The sequence below is a fragment of the Cibotium barometz genome, chromosome 30 (assembly GCF_041138505.1).
Source record: "Cibotium barometz isolate CiBa-2024 chromosome 30, ASM4113850v1, whole genome shotgun sequence".
NCBI classification, from domain to species: Eukaryota; Viridiplantae; Streptophyta; class Polypodiopsida; order Cyatheales; family Cibotiaceae; genus Cibotium; species Cibotium barometz.
This window is the reverse complement of record NC_141075.1, coordinates 23,170,777-23,189,083: the sequence shown is the minus strand read 5'-3', so window position 1 is coordinate 23,189,083 and position 18,307 is coordinate 23,170,777. Positions and strand designations below refer to the sequence as shown.

At 44.2% G+C, this 18,307-nt stretch overlaps 1 protein-coding gene across 3 annotated transcripts in view; it reads left to right on the top strand.

The window, feature by feature from the left end:
- The first annotated feature begins 5,603 nt into the window (after positions 1-5,603).
- Positions 5,604-18,307, top strand: part of LOC147621288 (putative thiol methyltransferase 2) — a 33,516-nt gene continuing 20,812 nt past the window's right edge. The window contains exons 1-4 of one of the 3 annotated variants that reach the window (XM_086823992.1): positions 5,604-5,947; positions 6,088-6,218; positions 6,789-6,875; positions 7,065-7,162. In XM_086823992.1, coding sequence (XP_086680118.1) covers positions 5,644-5,947; positions 6,088-6,218; positions 6,789-6,875; positions 7,065-7,162 — 620 coding nt within the window. In that variant the 5' untranslated portion in view covers positions 5,604-5,643. The remainder of the gene's footprint in view (positions 5,948-6,087; positions 6,219-6,788; positions 6,876-7,064; positions 7,163-18,307) is intronic. The other 2 variants (XM_086823990.1, XM_086823991.1) reach the window with 2 other exon arrangements.

Genomic DNA, 18,307 nt, shown 5'->3' with positions numbered 1-18,307 from the left:
ACTATTATTTATAGAGTCAAAAATTGGATGTGTCTGCCTAATCGTGACGAGCGAAAATCTGTTTTGCAAGTAGTGGAATTTTTTAGATCACTAAATACTGACCCAACGAGGGCACAACATCCTCTTGTAGAGCTATCGGTGTCATTCACCCCAATTTTGTAATGATACAGTATCAGGAGATTAAGTTTCAAGAATGGCTCTTTGTTTGTCTCTCTTCAAAATTTGATATGTGCCCATTGTTTGAAATATTTTCTCATTGAGTCTTTGCAATATCTCTCTCCTCTTGTGGTGTTTAAGTTTATGTTTTCTCTTCAAAATTTGATGTGCCCGCATTGTTTGAAGTATTTTTTGAGTCAAGTGGATATTTCTCATTAAGTCTTTGCAATACATATCTCATCTCGTGGTGTTAAACTTTAAGTTTTTGAGAGTAATGGTCAATTTATCTTACGTTGATCTTTACAGTTCATTAAAATCCTAAAGTCATTTACGTTCATGTAGATATGGCAGAAGCGCAAGCAAACGAGCATCAAGAGTTAGCCAAGAAGGCATATGAGCGAATGAAGGCCCTTGCACATGGATTGACAAGCCCGCGAAGCTACGAGAACATCATGAGGTTGTCGAAATGGACAAATCCTACTTATGTCCAATGGAAAGACATAAATAAACGCGTAACCACAGAAATGATAAAGGAAATATGGCCATGTCCAGATGGCGAGATTAAGAAGGGAAGATGGAAGATTTCGCGTTGCACTCATAATGATATCAAAATTAATGCCGAGCGCATTTTCTTGGAGGTGTACGGTTGTCCTCTCCATAACGCCGACGCTCCACTCTATTTTGCTAAGATGCTATATGCACAATTTATCCTAGAAACTCCAGTGGACTTCGCCTCCAGAGAGGCCACTGTCAACACCCATGACATACGTGAAGAGACAGTGACATTCACAAGGGAGGAACTTGCTCTCATGGTGGAGGGCACTGGATTGGAGTTAAACAAGGTCAAAGAAAGCTTAGGGGCATAGCTAGCAGAGAAGGAGAAAGAAGCTGTACGATTATCTCAAGCGTCAACTCCTCCCCTGGCCAATAGAGGGATTCAAGAGCAGCTCACAAAGATCAGCCAAGATGTACAGACCATCTCTTCACGTATAGCTCCTGTGTGCCAAGGGAACCACATCTCTCATTTTTTGATACATCCTGACTTGTGGGAGTTTCTGCTGAGGCTACTAGTTCCTCCACCCCCCAATGTCCTGTATGTTACAAAGTATTCGATGGGTGGAGCGGCCAGTATATACTACCCTGTGGACACTACTACCACTTAATATGTTTAGTGAGGCAAATGCAAAATATTTCCACATGTGCATTGTGCAGTGTCCGAATAAATCAAGGTATTTATACAGTGTTCGGCATGGCTAGCGAATATAAACCACCAGGACCTTTAGATGCAACTCCTAGTGCAATTCGCAATTTATTTCAAGATGAAAGCTAAGAAAGACATAAATCCTACTTTTGTATTGATAATTTCTCCAAATACAATCATTTGTACAAGTACTTTTTATGAAATTAATGAAATGACTTCTTCCTCTATGTCAGTATCTTGCTCCAAAATTCTTTCACCGTTTACCCTCTCGTCTACTAAATTAAGCTCATCTAAGTCAATGTCCAAATTGTCTTCTATCTTAAGGGTAGTGCACGACGTACGTCCAACAACAAAGTTCTGGTCTACTACATCATCACAATCGTACATCCATCTGGGCATATCTTCTTCATACTCTTCGCTTTCAATGTCTCGCAAGATCTTTTCATTGCAATACATGTAAACAAGTTTATCTGCTCGATCTGCAAGAAGTCGATTGCGAATAGTACTGTGAATATATTTGTACATGCTCCAGTTTCTTTCTGAGCCTGAGTTTGAAGAGCACTGACTTAGAACCTTCAATCGCAAGGTTGCGCAATAAAGCATAATGCTCACCACCATTCATTCACCACTTCCATGCAGGTTGCTCTTTAGCCATTTGTTGAACAAGGGAGTTGGAAAATAAACCCTCTTTCAATCGAAATGAGGTCATCTCCTTTATGCTATTTACACGATCATCAACATTATTATAAAAAGTGTTTACCACTTTATAAAAATCTTGCACCACCTCAACGTTGGACATCAAATCCATATTCCAATATTCAGGATCTAACATGTAAGCAGCACTGTGTAGTGGTGAATGCACTCCAATCCATCTAGCATGGAAGTACTTCAATAGGACTTTTCTTTGTCTACTGGAGAATGGTACACGCCATTGCTTTTCCACCACTGAATGCTCTAATTTCTCAGGACACTCCAAACTCCGCTGGACAGTCCACCATTGCATCCATGCTTTCCCGAGATTAGGCGCTCTTTGATCAAGACTTTGTACATAGCAGGCATCATTACATGGTATGCATCCATCACACTGTTCCACCAACTTCTTCTTGTAAGCGCTGCCTTCAAGACTTTGATTTTCTCTTTCACTTTTTCAGGCTGAGTGCTCTCCCAGTCATGAAATGCCATGCATGTAAATGTTTCGCAAACTGCATCTTTATTTCGAAGAAGAGACTCAAAAGTGTAAAAGTGAGTGTAAAACCTAGTCTCCGCTGGAAGCTTTAACATAACTGACATGCGAGGTCGAAAAATATCTAACACTCTCTGTCTCTTGAGCATGAATCTCACAAGCTGGTGAGCAATGTCGACGATTGAGGCAAACCATTTGGTATCATCACTTTTATACCAATCTTTTAATACAAGATTCAAACTATGAGTATTACAGCCTACCGAAAAAACATGTGGATAGTGTCGCTTTAGGATTTTGGATGCATTCTTGCAATTCTTTGCATTGTCCATGATAATTTGGACTACATTTTTGGCACCCACTTCCTCTATCACACAGAGCCAATGACTTGAGCAATGTAAGCCCCAGTTTTGATTGAACCAGCAGAATCCACGGCACGGATGAAAGTCTCACCTCTAGGTGAAATAACCATTATATTAATTAATGGTTTTCTTTGTACATTAGACCATCCATCACTTACTATACTACATCCAAAAAGCTCTATATTGCTAAGAATTATTCTTTGTACACGTTCTTTTACTTGCGCATAACATTTCTCTAATAGATCATTTTGCATAGCATGGTACGTAGGCGGTGAAAACCCTGGTCCAAACTCACCAATTTTCTTTCATGCTCTCTTTCAATGCTCAATGTCCACCATCATCATAGCACTCCCAGAAAAGTAAATCGCTTCAGTAAGGGCGAGTTGTGCATCATCGAGCCGACCTTGACGTAGGCTTTCTTGCAATGAAGTTTGACGCATGGGTATATTTCCTACGTCAAAGTTCCACTTTTGCAGGAAGATGCACTGGGTAGATTACTTTCTGGTTACACATTGACGTTCGGAGTACAAGCAGGCGATGTAGCGGGAGTTTGATGATTAGAACAACAGTGTTCTTGCTGCCTTGATACATTAACGGTAGGAGTGTAATGTTTTCTTGAATCTTTCTTTTGAATTTCTTCTCTTATGCGTTTGGCCACTGCAGGTGCAAAGGGGTGGGGTACATGACTTTTTCTTCGCTCCGCCTAAAAAGTGTTCTCTTAGTCGAGGCGCCCCACCTGATTTTACTGCGTGGCATAGCTTACACTCCCAATCTATGAATCGATCACCAACGTTAATTGCATATTGCCACTCTATCCCAGGTGCCTTTTTTTTTCTACTGTTTGGACTTTGGACTCTATTGGAGGTATCACTGGATCCAACTTTGTCCTCCATCTCAAATAACCTATTCAACCAAGCATATAATAATGAATACACAAATGAAAAAACAACAAAGTCACTCACGTATTACAAAACATACATTAGTAGACAAACTACTTCGAAACTATCTTGACAAACACAAAAGATCATCACATAACACAAAACTACTTCGAAACTATCTTGCAAGGTCTGACTACAAAACTACTTTGAAACTATCATGCACATTGCACCCCCAATGAAGGATGACTTTTATACCCAATTAAGGATACTTTACACAATCAAAGATCTATGCTTGCCCAATACTCTAGAATAGGACAATGGACCTTCTCTAACATTCACAAAGAAAATCAAAGATCTATGCTTGCCCAATACTCTAGTATAGGACAATAGACCCTTGTCTACTCTAAACTATATCAAGTATCAAGAACCAATACAAGCCCCTAAGCAGGACTCTTGGCTCCATCAAACCATTCATAAAGCAGAATGAGGTAGATTTCCTACGTAGCTCAAATGCAAAGCTGAATGACTCTAACTTTGTCCCTAAATCTCCGCAAGTATTAGCTACGAACCACACCCTGGTCCTAATTCAAAGAACTAAGAACGAGTGGCTCAATAGCCTTAGGAGTGCCTACAAGGAAAGACGACAGCCCCTAAGATAAGGACGTTCTTCCCAAGAGGACACTTTTAGCAACTCGAGAGCTCTACAAGTACTTTGAGGAGAGATATCACGCCTCCAAAACAAGGACTATCTCCCCAAAAGTTGCATGATGGGTGTCGTGTTTATAAACATGGCAGAAGCCCGCCGGGCTTCTTTTGTTTTCATGACGGGCCCACCGGGATATCTAATATCCCAGCGGGCCCTCCGAGAAAACAAAAGAAGCCCGGCAGGGTTACGGGACTAGTAGGTTCTGGCAGGTCATTGCTCAGGTCATGTGAATATAAAATGTGATCACAAGTTTTAATATGTTAACAACAGGTTTTGTTAACGTGATCACGAAATTGTGAAGACGTTAATGAAATCCTGCCAAGATCTCTTCAAAGGACGAGCAACGAGTGGATTCATAGTAAACAAAGGCTTTAAAATATTCATGGTAAACAAAGGCTTTAAAATATTCATAGTAAACAAAGGCTTTAAAATATTCATGGTAAACAAAGGCTAACTGGGGTGGAGAAAAAAAGGCTTCAAAATATTCATGGTAAATAAAGGTTTCACATATTCTTGGATTAAAAAGGTTTTAACATATTCTTGGACTTCAAAATTAAGTGTTGGCATTACTTGAAAGGATAGTTTCATGCATATTTTTTTAAGAAGTCATTTTGTTTAGGCTTTTTTAAAAAGGAAATGGGTTTTTAAAGGATAAGGTCTTTCATGAGGATTATACTATGATCCAATTCTTGAAAATTATGACTGTCGTTCTTGTATCGATTGGTTGCTTAGAAAGGTGATTGTTTAATCCTCTACACAATTTCGAGTAAATCTATGGCTATGGTAAAAGAGGGATGAAAGTGTGTTTGCACAAACACGATTTAATCATCGTATGTACTATTGACCATATTACACCACAAAAGGTAATTAAATGCACACATACTTAGCCACCCTCTATATTGACCATCACACTAATTCCAACAAGCATTAATTACTTGATCTATGCTACATGATCCTCCATTTAATTCCATGTCAATCTACTCAACTACATATATGAAGAGGCATAACATGATCTATACTACATGATCCGCAATTCCATGTCAATCTACTCAACCACATATATGAGGAGGCATAACATGGGTTGCATGATATGGTTGTTGCCTACCTCTGGCATTGTTCAAAGGACCTGGACCTGATGAAAGGACTTGCCCCCTTCTTATATGGAGGGGGCTCATACTAGTTCTGTCCCTTGGCTGGACCCTTGCAATTTTCATCATGAAGGGATGGCATGGTGGTATTCCACACCTAGGCCTAGCACGCAAGGCCATGATTACCCAACAACTATGGTAGCAACTAGAGTGATTTCAGCCTCACGACTTCCACTCTTTTACTCTTTCAAGAGAACATCATGGGCAATTCCAGGACCTCGCATCAACATAAAGTGCACCATCTCATCTAGCAGAGAAGAAGAACCCAACAACATGAACAAGGTGGAGAGCATGCAGAGCATCCTGAAAGACACCAGTAAGCAAAACCTTCAACCTTATGCCCAGGGCCCTTTAGGGTTTCGGGATAGGGTTAGGGTTTGGTCTCTAGGGTTGGTTCTTCACAATAAAGCCCGCAATGCCTTTGAATTGAAACATTTTTAATTGATTTGCACACAGATTCTTGGGAGAAATGCTGGTCGGAGGATGTAACGCCATGGGACCTTGGACGAGTTACGCCCGTTATTGCAGACCTTGTGCAGAGAAATGATCTGCCCACTGGCCGAGCTCTTGTTCCTGGCTGTGGCTCGGTATGTCAAATTTGTTCTCTATTTAAATTTCAATTCAAATTCCTTGCTAGCTGGGGTGGAGAAAAAAAGGGTTCATGGTAAACAAAGGTTTCACATATTCTTGGATTAAAAAGGTTTCAACATATTCTTGGACTTCAAAATTATGTGCTGGCATTACCTGAAAGGATACTTTCATTCACATTTTTTCAGAAGTCATTTTGTTTAGACAGGGTCTTTCATGATGAGGATGATCCAATTCAGGATTGAAAATTATGACTGTCTTTCTTGTAGTTGCTTAGAAAGGTGATTGTTTTAGCATTGGGATTTTTGGCCTTGTTTTGGGGAAGAAATGCTCCCTTATTTTGGCCAATTTCTCCCACACAGGGCTATGATGTTGTCGTCTTGGTGTCTCCTGCAAGACATGTTGTTGGATTAGACATATCCTCGACTGCAATCGACCAATTCAGGATTGAAAATTATGACTGTCTTTCTTGTAGTTGCTTAGAAAGGTGATTGTTTTAGCATTGGGATTTTTGGCCTTGTTTTGGGGGAAAAAATGCTCCCTTATTTTGGCCAATTTCTCCCACACAGGGCTATGATGTTGTCGCCTTGGCGTCTCCTGCAAGACATGTTGTTGGATTAGACATATCCTCGACTGCAATTGAACGGGCTTATCAGGTATGAGGCACGTGTTCAGTGCTATGTCTAATAGAGGATGACTGTTCAGAAAAAAGTTAAGAACATAGCAATAAGATTTGCCCAAACATTCTATGTATTATCAACTGATAATTTGAAATTTTGTGGTTTCTATGTCCATCGTGTAGCTGATGAAAGCTTTTTTTTTTGGGTGCTGCTTGTATTGTACAGTTCTTGAAAAAGACCGATGCAAGTTTGGTGAAATTTGTTTGCACGGACTTTTTCACTTATGAACCAGGCGCTCCATTTGATCTTATCTTGGATTACACGTGAGGGCTTGTTTTTGAATACTTAAGGTTCATGATGATATGCCAACACTTGCAGCCCTGATCTCGACATTTTATGAAGGGCTTGCATGCCGCTGGCCTGTCTCTAGAATGAAGTCTGCTCTTCCGCTTCAATGGATCACATTTGATTAGACTGCTTTATATAAATGTGTGTGTGTGTGTGTGAGAGAGAGAGAGAGAGAGAGAGAGAGAGAGAGAGAGAGAGAGAGATTCATTAATTTCTGTGGAAGGTTGGAGTTGCCCATGGGCACAAAGTGGTACAAAATATTTATATCTGTAGAAGGTCAGAACGGCCCACGAAACCAAAGTGGTACAATATGCAACCTTTAAAAAATAAAGAACCCTATAGCATCCTCTAGAGCTATTAAGACAAAAGGAGGACGGATTGAATGTGAGATGTGGTGAGCATGTGAATTCACATGTTGGGGAACCTTGGCTATAAACTTCTTTGTTAGGATTGTGAGCTTGCTCACAATAGGGTTACAAAGACGTGTGAGAATTTTGTCATTCAAGGGACTATGTGCTCATGTCTAATGAACATGTGTAACATTCGGAAGCTTAAGGAAACTTTTACTTGTGAGTACAAAGGGGGAACTGGTACGTTAACTTGCAAGAGAAGGAGAGAAGATAGAGAGAGAGAAGTACACCGTACACGAGATGGGGTCCCAATATCCAATAAAGGACCCCCTCTATAGATGGAGTATCTACTTTAGTGCTGCAGTTATGAATCAGTACAACAGGGCTGATGTTAGAATTTATGCTTCTCAGTGTTTTGGGGATCTACCATTTATTTGGTAGAATTTATGCTTCTCAGTGTTTTGGGGATCTACCATTTATTTGGTATTTTATGTATTTTCTCCTATTTATTTTGTCCAGGTCCAATCGGCCAGCCCTAGAGGCAATCGGCCAGGTCTTTCTTGCACTATATAAGGAGCTCCCCCATTATTCACTCAATTTATCCACTTCCCTTGCACAAGTTCAACACTCAATTGCTGGCTATTGCCATTATAAAGCTTTACTGCTGTTATAAAAGGTGATCTTGTCCAACTCTCTCAATCTCCTTTGCACTCTCTCATAAGTTTTATTGTTTATGCTTCCGCCTGTGCATTCTCCATCATGGTATCATACCCTTAGGTCCAGGTTGCTCCAGGCTGTACAAATCTCCTCACCTTTCTCTTCTTTGCTGTGCATTTTCCTCCATCACTCCTCCGGCTGCAGATCCAAGACAACAGTGGCTGTGTTTCCCAACTGTGCTGCGTTTTCAGGTCCAGCCAGCCTGCTGTTTGCTGTCGGCCAGCCCTTAAAGGCTGCGTTTTCTTCTACAAAGGCAAGAGGTGGAGTTGTGGCTGTGTTTTCTGCACCGGCATCTGTTTTTGGTGAGTTCTTTGCATTTGGTGGTGCTAGACAAGCGGCCCTGCATTGTCTTCTTCCTCCACGAGTCCCTGCCCTTTTGGTAGGAGGGTCATGGTGGATCTTGGACTGTTTTTCTGCTGTCCAGCCTCTTGCTCTCTCAGGTTTGAGAGGGGGCTGATTGTTCCTGGTGCCTCGCTTCGTTGGAAAGCACTTGAGAGAAGTGTTTGAGAGCTTAGATTTTTGTTCTTTGTTGTCGTGGATATGGCTCCCCCCTGTACGAACAAGGATGACAAGCTGAAAGGACCCAACTTTGCTCATTGGAAGCTTCAGATGCAGATTTGGTTCATCCACAAGAGTTTGTGGGACATTGTTCAAGGCATTGAAAGAAAGCTTGAGCATCCTCAAAACTCTTGGCGGTGGACTTAGGATCAGGAGGATGAATTTACTACGGAATTACAAGACTGGGAGAAACAAGACTCGAAGGCGCATTCTGTTTTTGTGTGTGGACCATCACAGAGGAGGTCTCACTGGCAGTGCAAACTCTCACCAATGCTCATCAGGTATGGTCTAAATTGGAGGATCTCTTTGCTCGAGATTCATCGATTAGGGTAGTTACCTTGCAAGGGCAGCTCTACGGTTTGTTATTCCCTGAAGGCAGTTCCATGCAGTCGTTCCTTATGAAGGGCAAGGTTACCCATGATCAGTTACTGGCTATGGGTGCTACTTTGTCCCCTGCTCAGCTGGCTACACTTATCCTCATTAAGCTTCCTTTGGACTATGATGTGATTTCTCGATCTTTGTGGTGCCAGGTCACATCCACTCAGTTGGATTTTGACGATCTTAGCTCCTTACTCTTGGATCAACAGTTTTGACCAGCCACTTTTCTCAGTTCAGATCTCAGTTCAGAAGAAAGGTCGGAGTCGCTGCTTTACTTGTGGAAAAAGAGGCCATCTGTCCAGAGATTGTTTGTCCGAGAAGAAGGACAAGACCAAGGGTAAGGTTTCATCTCAGAGAAGAGGCAAAGACACGACATAGGATAGTGATACAGATTCTAGTACCACTTCTAGGGCTCCCAGGGCGCTTCCGGTTGAGGAGAACCCAGATGGTGTACTTCTCTAGTATACATGCAGTTTTCCCCCATGTGCTTCTAGTCAGAGGAGGCTTGTGGGTAGAAGAGGGGGCTGATCGCATCTCCACTTACTGGTACATGGGGACCGTGATTCGGAGTTCCAAGCATTAGATATTTGGCAGGACATGGTTATCTTTGGTACATCAGAGATTATAAACCGGATCTCTTCCGAGTTCATTGTTCGAGGCTTTTGGGACGTGATGTGTTCCGTCCATTGTTGGGGGTTATGGGTGCGGTGTGTCCATTAGCTCATCATCTATTCTTGGAGTTCACTGCACACTTGTGTAGGAACTCGTGGCCAAGCAAAGTTCCTTGCTGTTCGTGGTGGCATCTTGTTTTGAGGAAACAGGTTGGCGGGTTCTCTCTTTGAGGTGATTCCAGTATTCGCGATGCTGGAGGGTCCATGGTTGCATCTTCATCGACTTATCTTCTTTCGACTGCTGCTGCACACCTTGAACGGGAGAGGGGGTGTTAGAATTTATGCATCTCAGTGTTTTGGGGATCTACCAATTATTTGGTATTTTATGTATTTTCTCCTATTTATTTTGTCCAGGTCCAGTCGGCCAGCCCTAGAGGCAATCGGCCACGTCTCTCTTGCACTATATAAGGAGCTCCCCCATTATTCAGTCAATTCATCCACTTCACTTGCACCCTTGCACAAGTTCAACACTCAGTTGTTGGCTATTGCCATTGTAAAGCTTTACTGCCTTTATAAAAGGTGATCTTGTCCAACTCTGTCAATCTCCTTTGCACTCTCTCATAAGTTTTATTGTTTATGCTTCCCATTCTCCATCATGGTATCATACGCTTAGGTCCAGGTTGCTCCAGGCTCTACAAATCTGCTCACCTTTCCCTTCTTTGCTGTGCATTTTTCTCCATCACTCTTCGGGCTGCAGATCCAAAACAACAGTGACTGTGGTTCCCAACTGTGCTGCGTTTTCAGGTCCAGCCAGCCTGCTGTTTGCTGTCGGCCAGCCCTTACAGGCTGTGTTTTCTTCTACAGAGGCAAGAGGTGGAGTTGTGGCTGTGTTTTCTGCACCGGCATCGGTTTTTGGTGAGTTCTTTGCAATTGGTGCTGCCAGACAAGCGGCCCTGCATTGTCTTCTTCCTCTATGAGTCCCTGCCCTTCCGGTAGGAGGTTCACGGTGGATCTTTGACTGTTTTGTGCTGTCCAGCATCTTGCTCTCTCAGGTTTGAAAGGGGGCTGATTGTTCCTGGTGCCTCGCTTCGTTGGAAAGCACTTGAGAGAAGTGTTTGAGAGGTGAGGTTTGTTCTTTGTTGTCGTGGATATGGCCCCCCCCTGTACGAACAAGGATGACAAGTTGAAAGGACCCAACTCTGCTCATTGGAAGCTTCAGATGCGAATTTGGTTCATCCACAAGAGTTTGTGGGACATTGTTCAGGGCACTGAAAGGAAGCTTGAGCATCCTCAAAACTCTTGGTGGTGGACTTAGGATCAGGAGGATGAATCTACTACGGAATTACAAGACTGGGAGAAACAAGACTCGAAGGCGCATTCTGTGTTTGTGTGCGGACCATCACAGAGGAGGTCTCACTGGCAGTGCAAACTCTCACCAATGCTCATTAGGTATGGTCTAAATTGGAGGATCTCTTTGCTCGAGATGCATCGATGAGGGTAGTTACCTTGCATTGGCAGCTTTACGGTTTGCTATTCCCTAACGGCAATTCCATGTAGTCGTTCCTTATTTTGAAAGCCAAGGTTATCCATGATCAGTTTTTGGCTATGGGTGCTACTGTGTCCTCTGCGCAGCTGGCTGCACTTATCCTCACCAAGCTTCCTATGGACTATGATGTGATTTCTCGATCTTTGCGGTGCCAGGTCACATCCACTCAGTTGGATTTTGAAGATCTTAGCTCCCTACTTTTGGAGGAGTCGTCTGTTCTTGTCTCACAGGGTATGTTGAAGGTGTTAGTCAACAGTTTTGACCAGGCACTTGCGTTAGTTTAGAAGAAAGGTCGGAGTCGCTGCTTTACTTGTGGAAAAAGAGGCCGTCTGTCCAAAGATTGTTTGTCCAAGAAGAAGGACAAGACCAAGGGTAAGGTTTCATCTCAGAGAAAAGGCAAAGACACGACATAGGATAGTGATACAGATTCTAGTACCACTTCTAGGGCTCCCAGGGCGCTTCCGGCTCAGGAGAACCCAGATGGTGTACTTCTCTAGTATACATGCAGTTCTCCCCCATGTGCTTCGAGTCAGAGGAGGCTTGTGGGCACGAGAGGGGGCTGATTGCATCTCCACTAATTGGTACATGGGGACCGTGATTCGGAGTTCCAAGCATTGGATATCTGGCAGGACATGGTTATCTTTGTTACATTAGAGATTATAAACCGGATCTGTTCCGAGTTCATTGTTCGAGGCTTTTGGGACGTGATGTGTTCCATCCATTGTTGGGGATTATGGGTGCGGTGTGTCCATTAGCTCATCATCTATTCTTGGAGTTCACTGCACACTTGTGTAGGAACTCGTGGCCAAGCAAAGTTCCCTGCTGTTGGTGGTGGCATCTTGTTTTGAGGAAATAGGTTGGCGGGTTCTCTCTCTGAGGTGATTCCAGTATTCGCGATGCTGGAGGGTCCATGGTTGCATCTATGTCGACTTATCTTCTTCCGACTCTTGCACACTATGAACCGCAGAGGGGGTGTTAGAAATTATGTATCTCAGTGTTTTGGGGATCTACCATTTATTTGGTATTTGTATGTTCTCCTATTTATTTTGTCCAGGTCCAGTCGGCCAGCCCTAGAGGCAATCGGCAAGGTCTCTCTTGCACTATATAAGGAGCTCCCCCATTATTCACTCAATTCATCCACTTCCCTTGCACAAGTTCAACACTCAGTTGCTGGCTATTGCGATTGTAAAGCTTTATTGCTGTTATAAATGGTGATGTTGTCCAACTCTTTAAATCTCCTTTGCACTCTCTCATAAGTTTTATTGTTTATGCTTCCGCCTGGGCATTCTCCATCATGGTATCATACGCTTAGGTCCACGTTGCTCTAGGCTCTACAAATCTGCTCACCTTTCTCTTCTTTGCTGTGCATTTTCCTCCATCACTCTTCCGGCTGCAGATCCAAGACAACAGTGGCTGTGTTTCCCAATTGTGTTGCGTTTTCAGGTCCAGCCAGCTTGCTGTTTGCTGTTGGCCAGCCCTTTTAGGCTGCGTTTTCTTCTATAGAGGCAAGAGGTGGAGTTGTGGCTGCGTTTTCTGCACCGGCATGTGTTTTTGGTGAGTTCTTTGCAATTGGTGCTGCCAGCCAAGCGGCCCTGCATTGTCTTCCTCCTCCACGAGTCCCTGCCCTTGCGGTAGGAGGTTCACGGTGGATCTTGGACTGTTTTGCTGCTGTCCAGCCTCTTGCTCTCAATTTGTTCTTTGTTGTCGTGGATATAGCTCCCCCCTGTACGAACAAGGATGACAAGTTGAAAGGACCCAACTCTGCTCATTGGAAGCTTCAGATGCGGATCTGGTTCATCCACAAGAGTTTGTGGGACATTGTTCAGGGCAGTGAAAGGAAGCTTGAGCATCCTCAAAACTCTTGGCGGTGGACTTAGGATCAGGAGGATGAATTTACTACGGAATTACAAAACTGGGAGAAACAAGACTGGAAGGCGCATTCTGTGTTTGTGTGCGGACCATCATAGAGGAGGTCTCAATGGTAGTGAAAACTCTCACCAATGCTCATTAGGTCTGGTCTAAATTGGAGGATCTCTTTGCTCGAGATGCATCGATGAGGGTAGTTACCTTGCAAGGGCAGCTCTATGGTTTGTTATTCCCTGAAGGCAGTTCCATGCAGTTGTTCCTTATGAAGGCCAAGGTTATCCATGATTAGTTACTGGCTATGGGTGCTACTTTGTCCTCTGCTCAGCTGGTTGCACTATCCTCACCAAGCTTCCTCTGGACTATGATGTGATTTCGTGATCTTTGCTGTGCCAGTTCACATCCACTGACTTGGATTTTGATGATCTTAGCTCCCTACTTTTGGAGGAGTCCTCTATTATTGTCTCACAGGGTAAGTTAAGGTGTCTGTCAACAGTTTTGACCAGGGACTTTCCTCAGTTCAGAAGAAAGGTCGGAGTCGCTGCTTTACTTGTGGAAAAAGAGGCCATCTGTCCAAAGATTGTTTGTCCAAGAAGAAGGATAAGACCAAGGGTAAGGTTTCATCTCAGAAAAAAGGTAAAGGCACGACATAAGATAGTGATACAGATTCTAGTACCACTTCTAGGGCTCCCAGGGCGCTTCCGGCTCAGGAGAACCCAGATGGTGTACTTCTCTAGTATACATGCAGTTTTTCCCCATGTGCTTCCAGTCAGAGGAGGCTTGTGGGCGGGAGAGGGGGCGGATTGCATCTCAATTTATTGGTACATGTGGACCATGATTCGGAGTTCCAAGCATTAGATATCTCGCAGGACATGGTTATCTTTGGTACATCAGAGATTATGAACGGGATCTGTTTCGAGTTCAGTGTTCGAGGGACGTGCTGTGTTCCGTCCATTGTTGGGGATTATGGGTGCGGTGTATCCATTAGGTCATCTATTCTTGGAGTTCACTACACACTTGTGTAGGAACTCGTGGCCAAGCAAAGTTCCTTGCAGTTCGTGGTGGCATCATGTTTTGAGGAAACAGGTTGGCGGGTTATCTCTTTGAGGTGATTCCAGTATTCGCGATACGGGAGGGTCCATGGTTGCATCTTCATCGACTTATCTTCTTCCGACTCTTGCACACTATGAACCACAGAGGGGGTGTTAGAATTTATGCATCTCACTGTTTTGGGGATCTACCATTTATTTGGTATTTTATGTATTTTCTCCTATTTATTTTGTCCAGGTCGAGTTGGCGAGTCCTAGAGGCAATCGACCAGGTCTCTCTTGCACTATTTAAAGAGCTCCTCCATTATTCACTCCATTCATCCACTTCCCTTGCACTAGTTCAACACTCAGTTGCTGGCTATTGCCATTGTAAAGCATTACTGCTGTTATAAAAGGTGATCTTGTCCAACTCTCTCAATCGCCCAAATCTGCTCACCTTTCTCTTCTTTGCTGTGCATTTTCCTCCATTCCTCTGGCTGCAGATCCAAGACAACAGTGGCTGTGTTTCCCAACTGTGCTGCGTTTTTAGGTCCAGCCAGCCTGCTGTTTGCTGTCGGCCAGCCCTTACAGGCTGTGTTTTCTTCTACAGAGGCAAGAGGTGGAGTTGTGGCTGTGTTTTCTGCACCGGCATCTGTTTTTGGTGAATTCTTTGCATTTGGTGCTGCCAGACAAGCGGCCCTGCATTGTCTTCTTCCTCCACGAGTCCCTGCCCTTTTGGTAGGAGGGTCATGGTGGATCTTGGACTGTTTTGCTGCTGTCCAGCCTCTTGCTCTCTCAGGTTTGAGAGGGGGCTGATTGTTCATGGTGCCTGGCTTCGTTGGAAAGCACTTGAGAGAAGTGTTTGAGAGCTGAGATTTGTTCTTTGTTGTCGTGGATATGGCTCCCCCCTGTACGAACAAGGATGACAAGTTGAAAGGACCCAACTTTGCTCATTGGAAGCTTCAGATGGGGATTTGGTTCATCCACAAGAGTTTGTGGGACATTGTTCAGGGCACTGAAAGGAAGCTTGAGCATCGTCAAAACTCTTGGCGGTGGACTTAGGATCAGGAGGATGAATTTACCACGGAATTACAAGACTTGGACAAACAAGACTCGAAGGCGCATTCTGTGTTTGTGTGCGGACCATCACAGAGGAGGTCTCACTGGCAGTGCAAACTCTCACCAATGCTCATCAGGTATGGTCTAAATTGGAGGATCTCTTTGCTCGAGATTCATCAAATAGGGTAGTTACCTTGCAAGGGCAGCTCTACGGTTTGTTATTCCCTGAAGGCAGTTCCATGCGGTCGTTCCTTATGAAGGCCAAGGTTATCCATGATCAGTTACTAGCTATGGGTGCTACTTTGTCCTTTGCTCAGCTGGCTGCACTTATCCTCACTAGCTTCCTCTGGACTATGATGTGATTTCTCGATCTTTGCGGTGCCAGGTCACATCCACTCAGTTGGATTTTGATGATCTTAGCTCCCTACTATTGGAGGAGTCGTCTGTTCTTGTCTCACAGGGTAAGTTGAAGGTGCTAGTCAACAGTTTTGACCAGGCACTTTCGTCAGTTCAGAAGAAAGGTCGGAGTCGCTGCTTTACTTGTGGAAAAAGAGGCCATCTGTCCAAAGATTGTTTGTCCAAGAAGAAGGACAAGACCAAGGGTAAGGTTTCATCTCAAAGAAAAGGCAAAGACACGACATAGGATAGTGATACAGATTCTAGTACCACTTCTAGGGCTCCCAGGGGGCTCCCAGGGGACTCCCAGGGCCGGCTGAGGAGAACCCGGATGGTGTACTTCTCTAGTATACATACAGTTTTCCCCCATGTGCTTCTAGTCAGAGGAGGCTTGTCGGCGCGAGAGGGGGCTGATCGCATCTCCACTTATTGGTACATGGGGACCGTGATTCGGAGTTGCAAGCATTAGATATTTGGCAGGACATGGTTATCTTTGGTACATCAAAGATTATAAACCGGATCTGTTCCGAGTTCATTGTTCGAGGCTTTTGGGACGTGATGTGTTCCGTCCATTGTTGGGGATTATGGGTGCGGTGTGTCCATTAGCTCATCATCTATTCTTGGAGTTCACTGCACACTTGTGTAGGAACTCGTGGCCAAGCAAAGTTCCTTGCTGTTCGTGGTGGCATCTTGTTTTGAGGACACAGGTTGGCGGGTTCTCTCTTTGAGGTGATTCCAGTATTCGCGATGCTGGAGGGTCCATGGTTGCATCTCCATCGACTTATCTTCTTCCGACTCTTGCACACTATGAACCGCAAAGGGGGTGTTAGAATTTATGCATCTCAGTGTTTTGGGGATCTACCATTTATTTGGTATTTTATTTATTTTCTCCTATTTATTTTGTCTAGGTCCAGTCGGCCAGCCCTAGCGGCAAACGGCCAGGTCTCTCTTGCACTATATAAGGAGCTCCCCCAATATTCACTCAATTTATCCAGTTCCCTTGCACAAGTTCAACACTCAGTTGCTGGCTATTGCCATTGTAAAGCTTTACTGCTATTATAAAAGGTGATCTTGTCCAACTCTCTCAATCTCCTTTGCACTCTCTCATAAGTTCTACTGTTTTTGCTTCCGCCTATGCATTTTCCATCATGGTATCATACGTTTAGGTCCAGGTTGCTCTAGGCTCTACAAATCTGCTCACCTTTCTCTTCTTTGCTGTGCATTTTCCTCCATCACTCTTTCGGCTGTAGATCCAAGACAACAGTGGTTGTGTTTCCCAACTGAGCTGCGTTTTCAGGTCCAGCCAGCCTGCTGTTTGCTGTCGGCCAGCCCTTACAGGCTGCGTTTTCTTCTACAGAGGCAAGAGGTGGAGTTGTGGCTGTGTTTTCTGCACCGGCATCTGTTTTTGGTAAGTTCTTTGCATTTGGTGCTGCGAGACAAGCGGCCCTGCATTGTCTTCTTCCTCTATGAGTCCTTGCCCTTCCGGTAGGAGGTTCACGGTGGATCTCGGACTGTTTTGCTGCTGTCCAGCCTCTTGCTCTGTCTCAGGTTTGAGAGGGGGCTGATTGTTCCTGGTGCCTCGCTTCGTTGGAAAGCACTTGAGAGAAGTGTTTGAGAGGTGAGATTTGTTCTTTGTTGTCGTGGATATCGCTCTCCCCTGTACGAACAAGGATGACAAGTTGAAAGGACCCAACTCTGCTCATTGGAAGCTTCAGATGCGGATTTGGTTCATCCACACGAGTTTGTGGGACATTGTTTAGGGCAGTGAAAGGAAGCTTGAGGTGCCCTTCCGGTAGGAGGTTCACGGTGGATCTTGGACTGTTTTGCTGCTGTCCAGCCTCTTGCTCTCTCAGGTTTGAGAGGGGGCTGATTGTTCCTGGTGCCTCGCTTCGTTGGAAAGCACTTGAGAGAAGTGTTTGAGAGGTGAGATTTGTTCTTTGTTGTCGTGGATATCTCTCCCCCCTGTACGAACAAGGATGACAAGTTGAAAGGACCCAACTCTGCTCATTGGAAGCTTCAGATGCGGATTTGGTTCATCCACACGAGTTTGTGGGACATTGTTCAGGGCAGTGAAAGGAAGCTTGAGCATCCTCAAAACTCTTGGCGGTGGAGTTAGGATCAGGAGGATGAATTTACTACGGAATTACAAGACTGGGAGAAACAAGACTCGAAGGCGCATTCTGTGTTTGTGTGCGGACCATCACAGCGGAGGTCTTACTGGCAGTGCAAACTCTCACCAATGCTCATCAGGTATGGTCTAAATTGGAGGATCTCTTTGCTCGAGATGCATCGATGAGGGTAGCTACCTTGCAAGGATAGTTCTATGGTTTGTTATTCCCTGAAGGCAGTTCCATGGAGTCGTTCCTTATGAAGGCCAAGGTTATCCATGATCTGTTACTGGCTATGGGGGCTACTGTGTGCTCTGCTCAGCTGGGTGCACTTATCGTCACCAAGCTTCCTTTGGACTATGATGTGATTTCTTGAGCTTTGCTGTGCCAGGTCACATCCACTCCGTTGGATTTTGATGATGTTAGCTCCCTACTTTTGGAGGAGTCGTCTGTTCTTGTCTCCCAGGGTAAGTTGAAGGTGTTAGTCAATAGTTTTGACCAGGCAC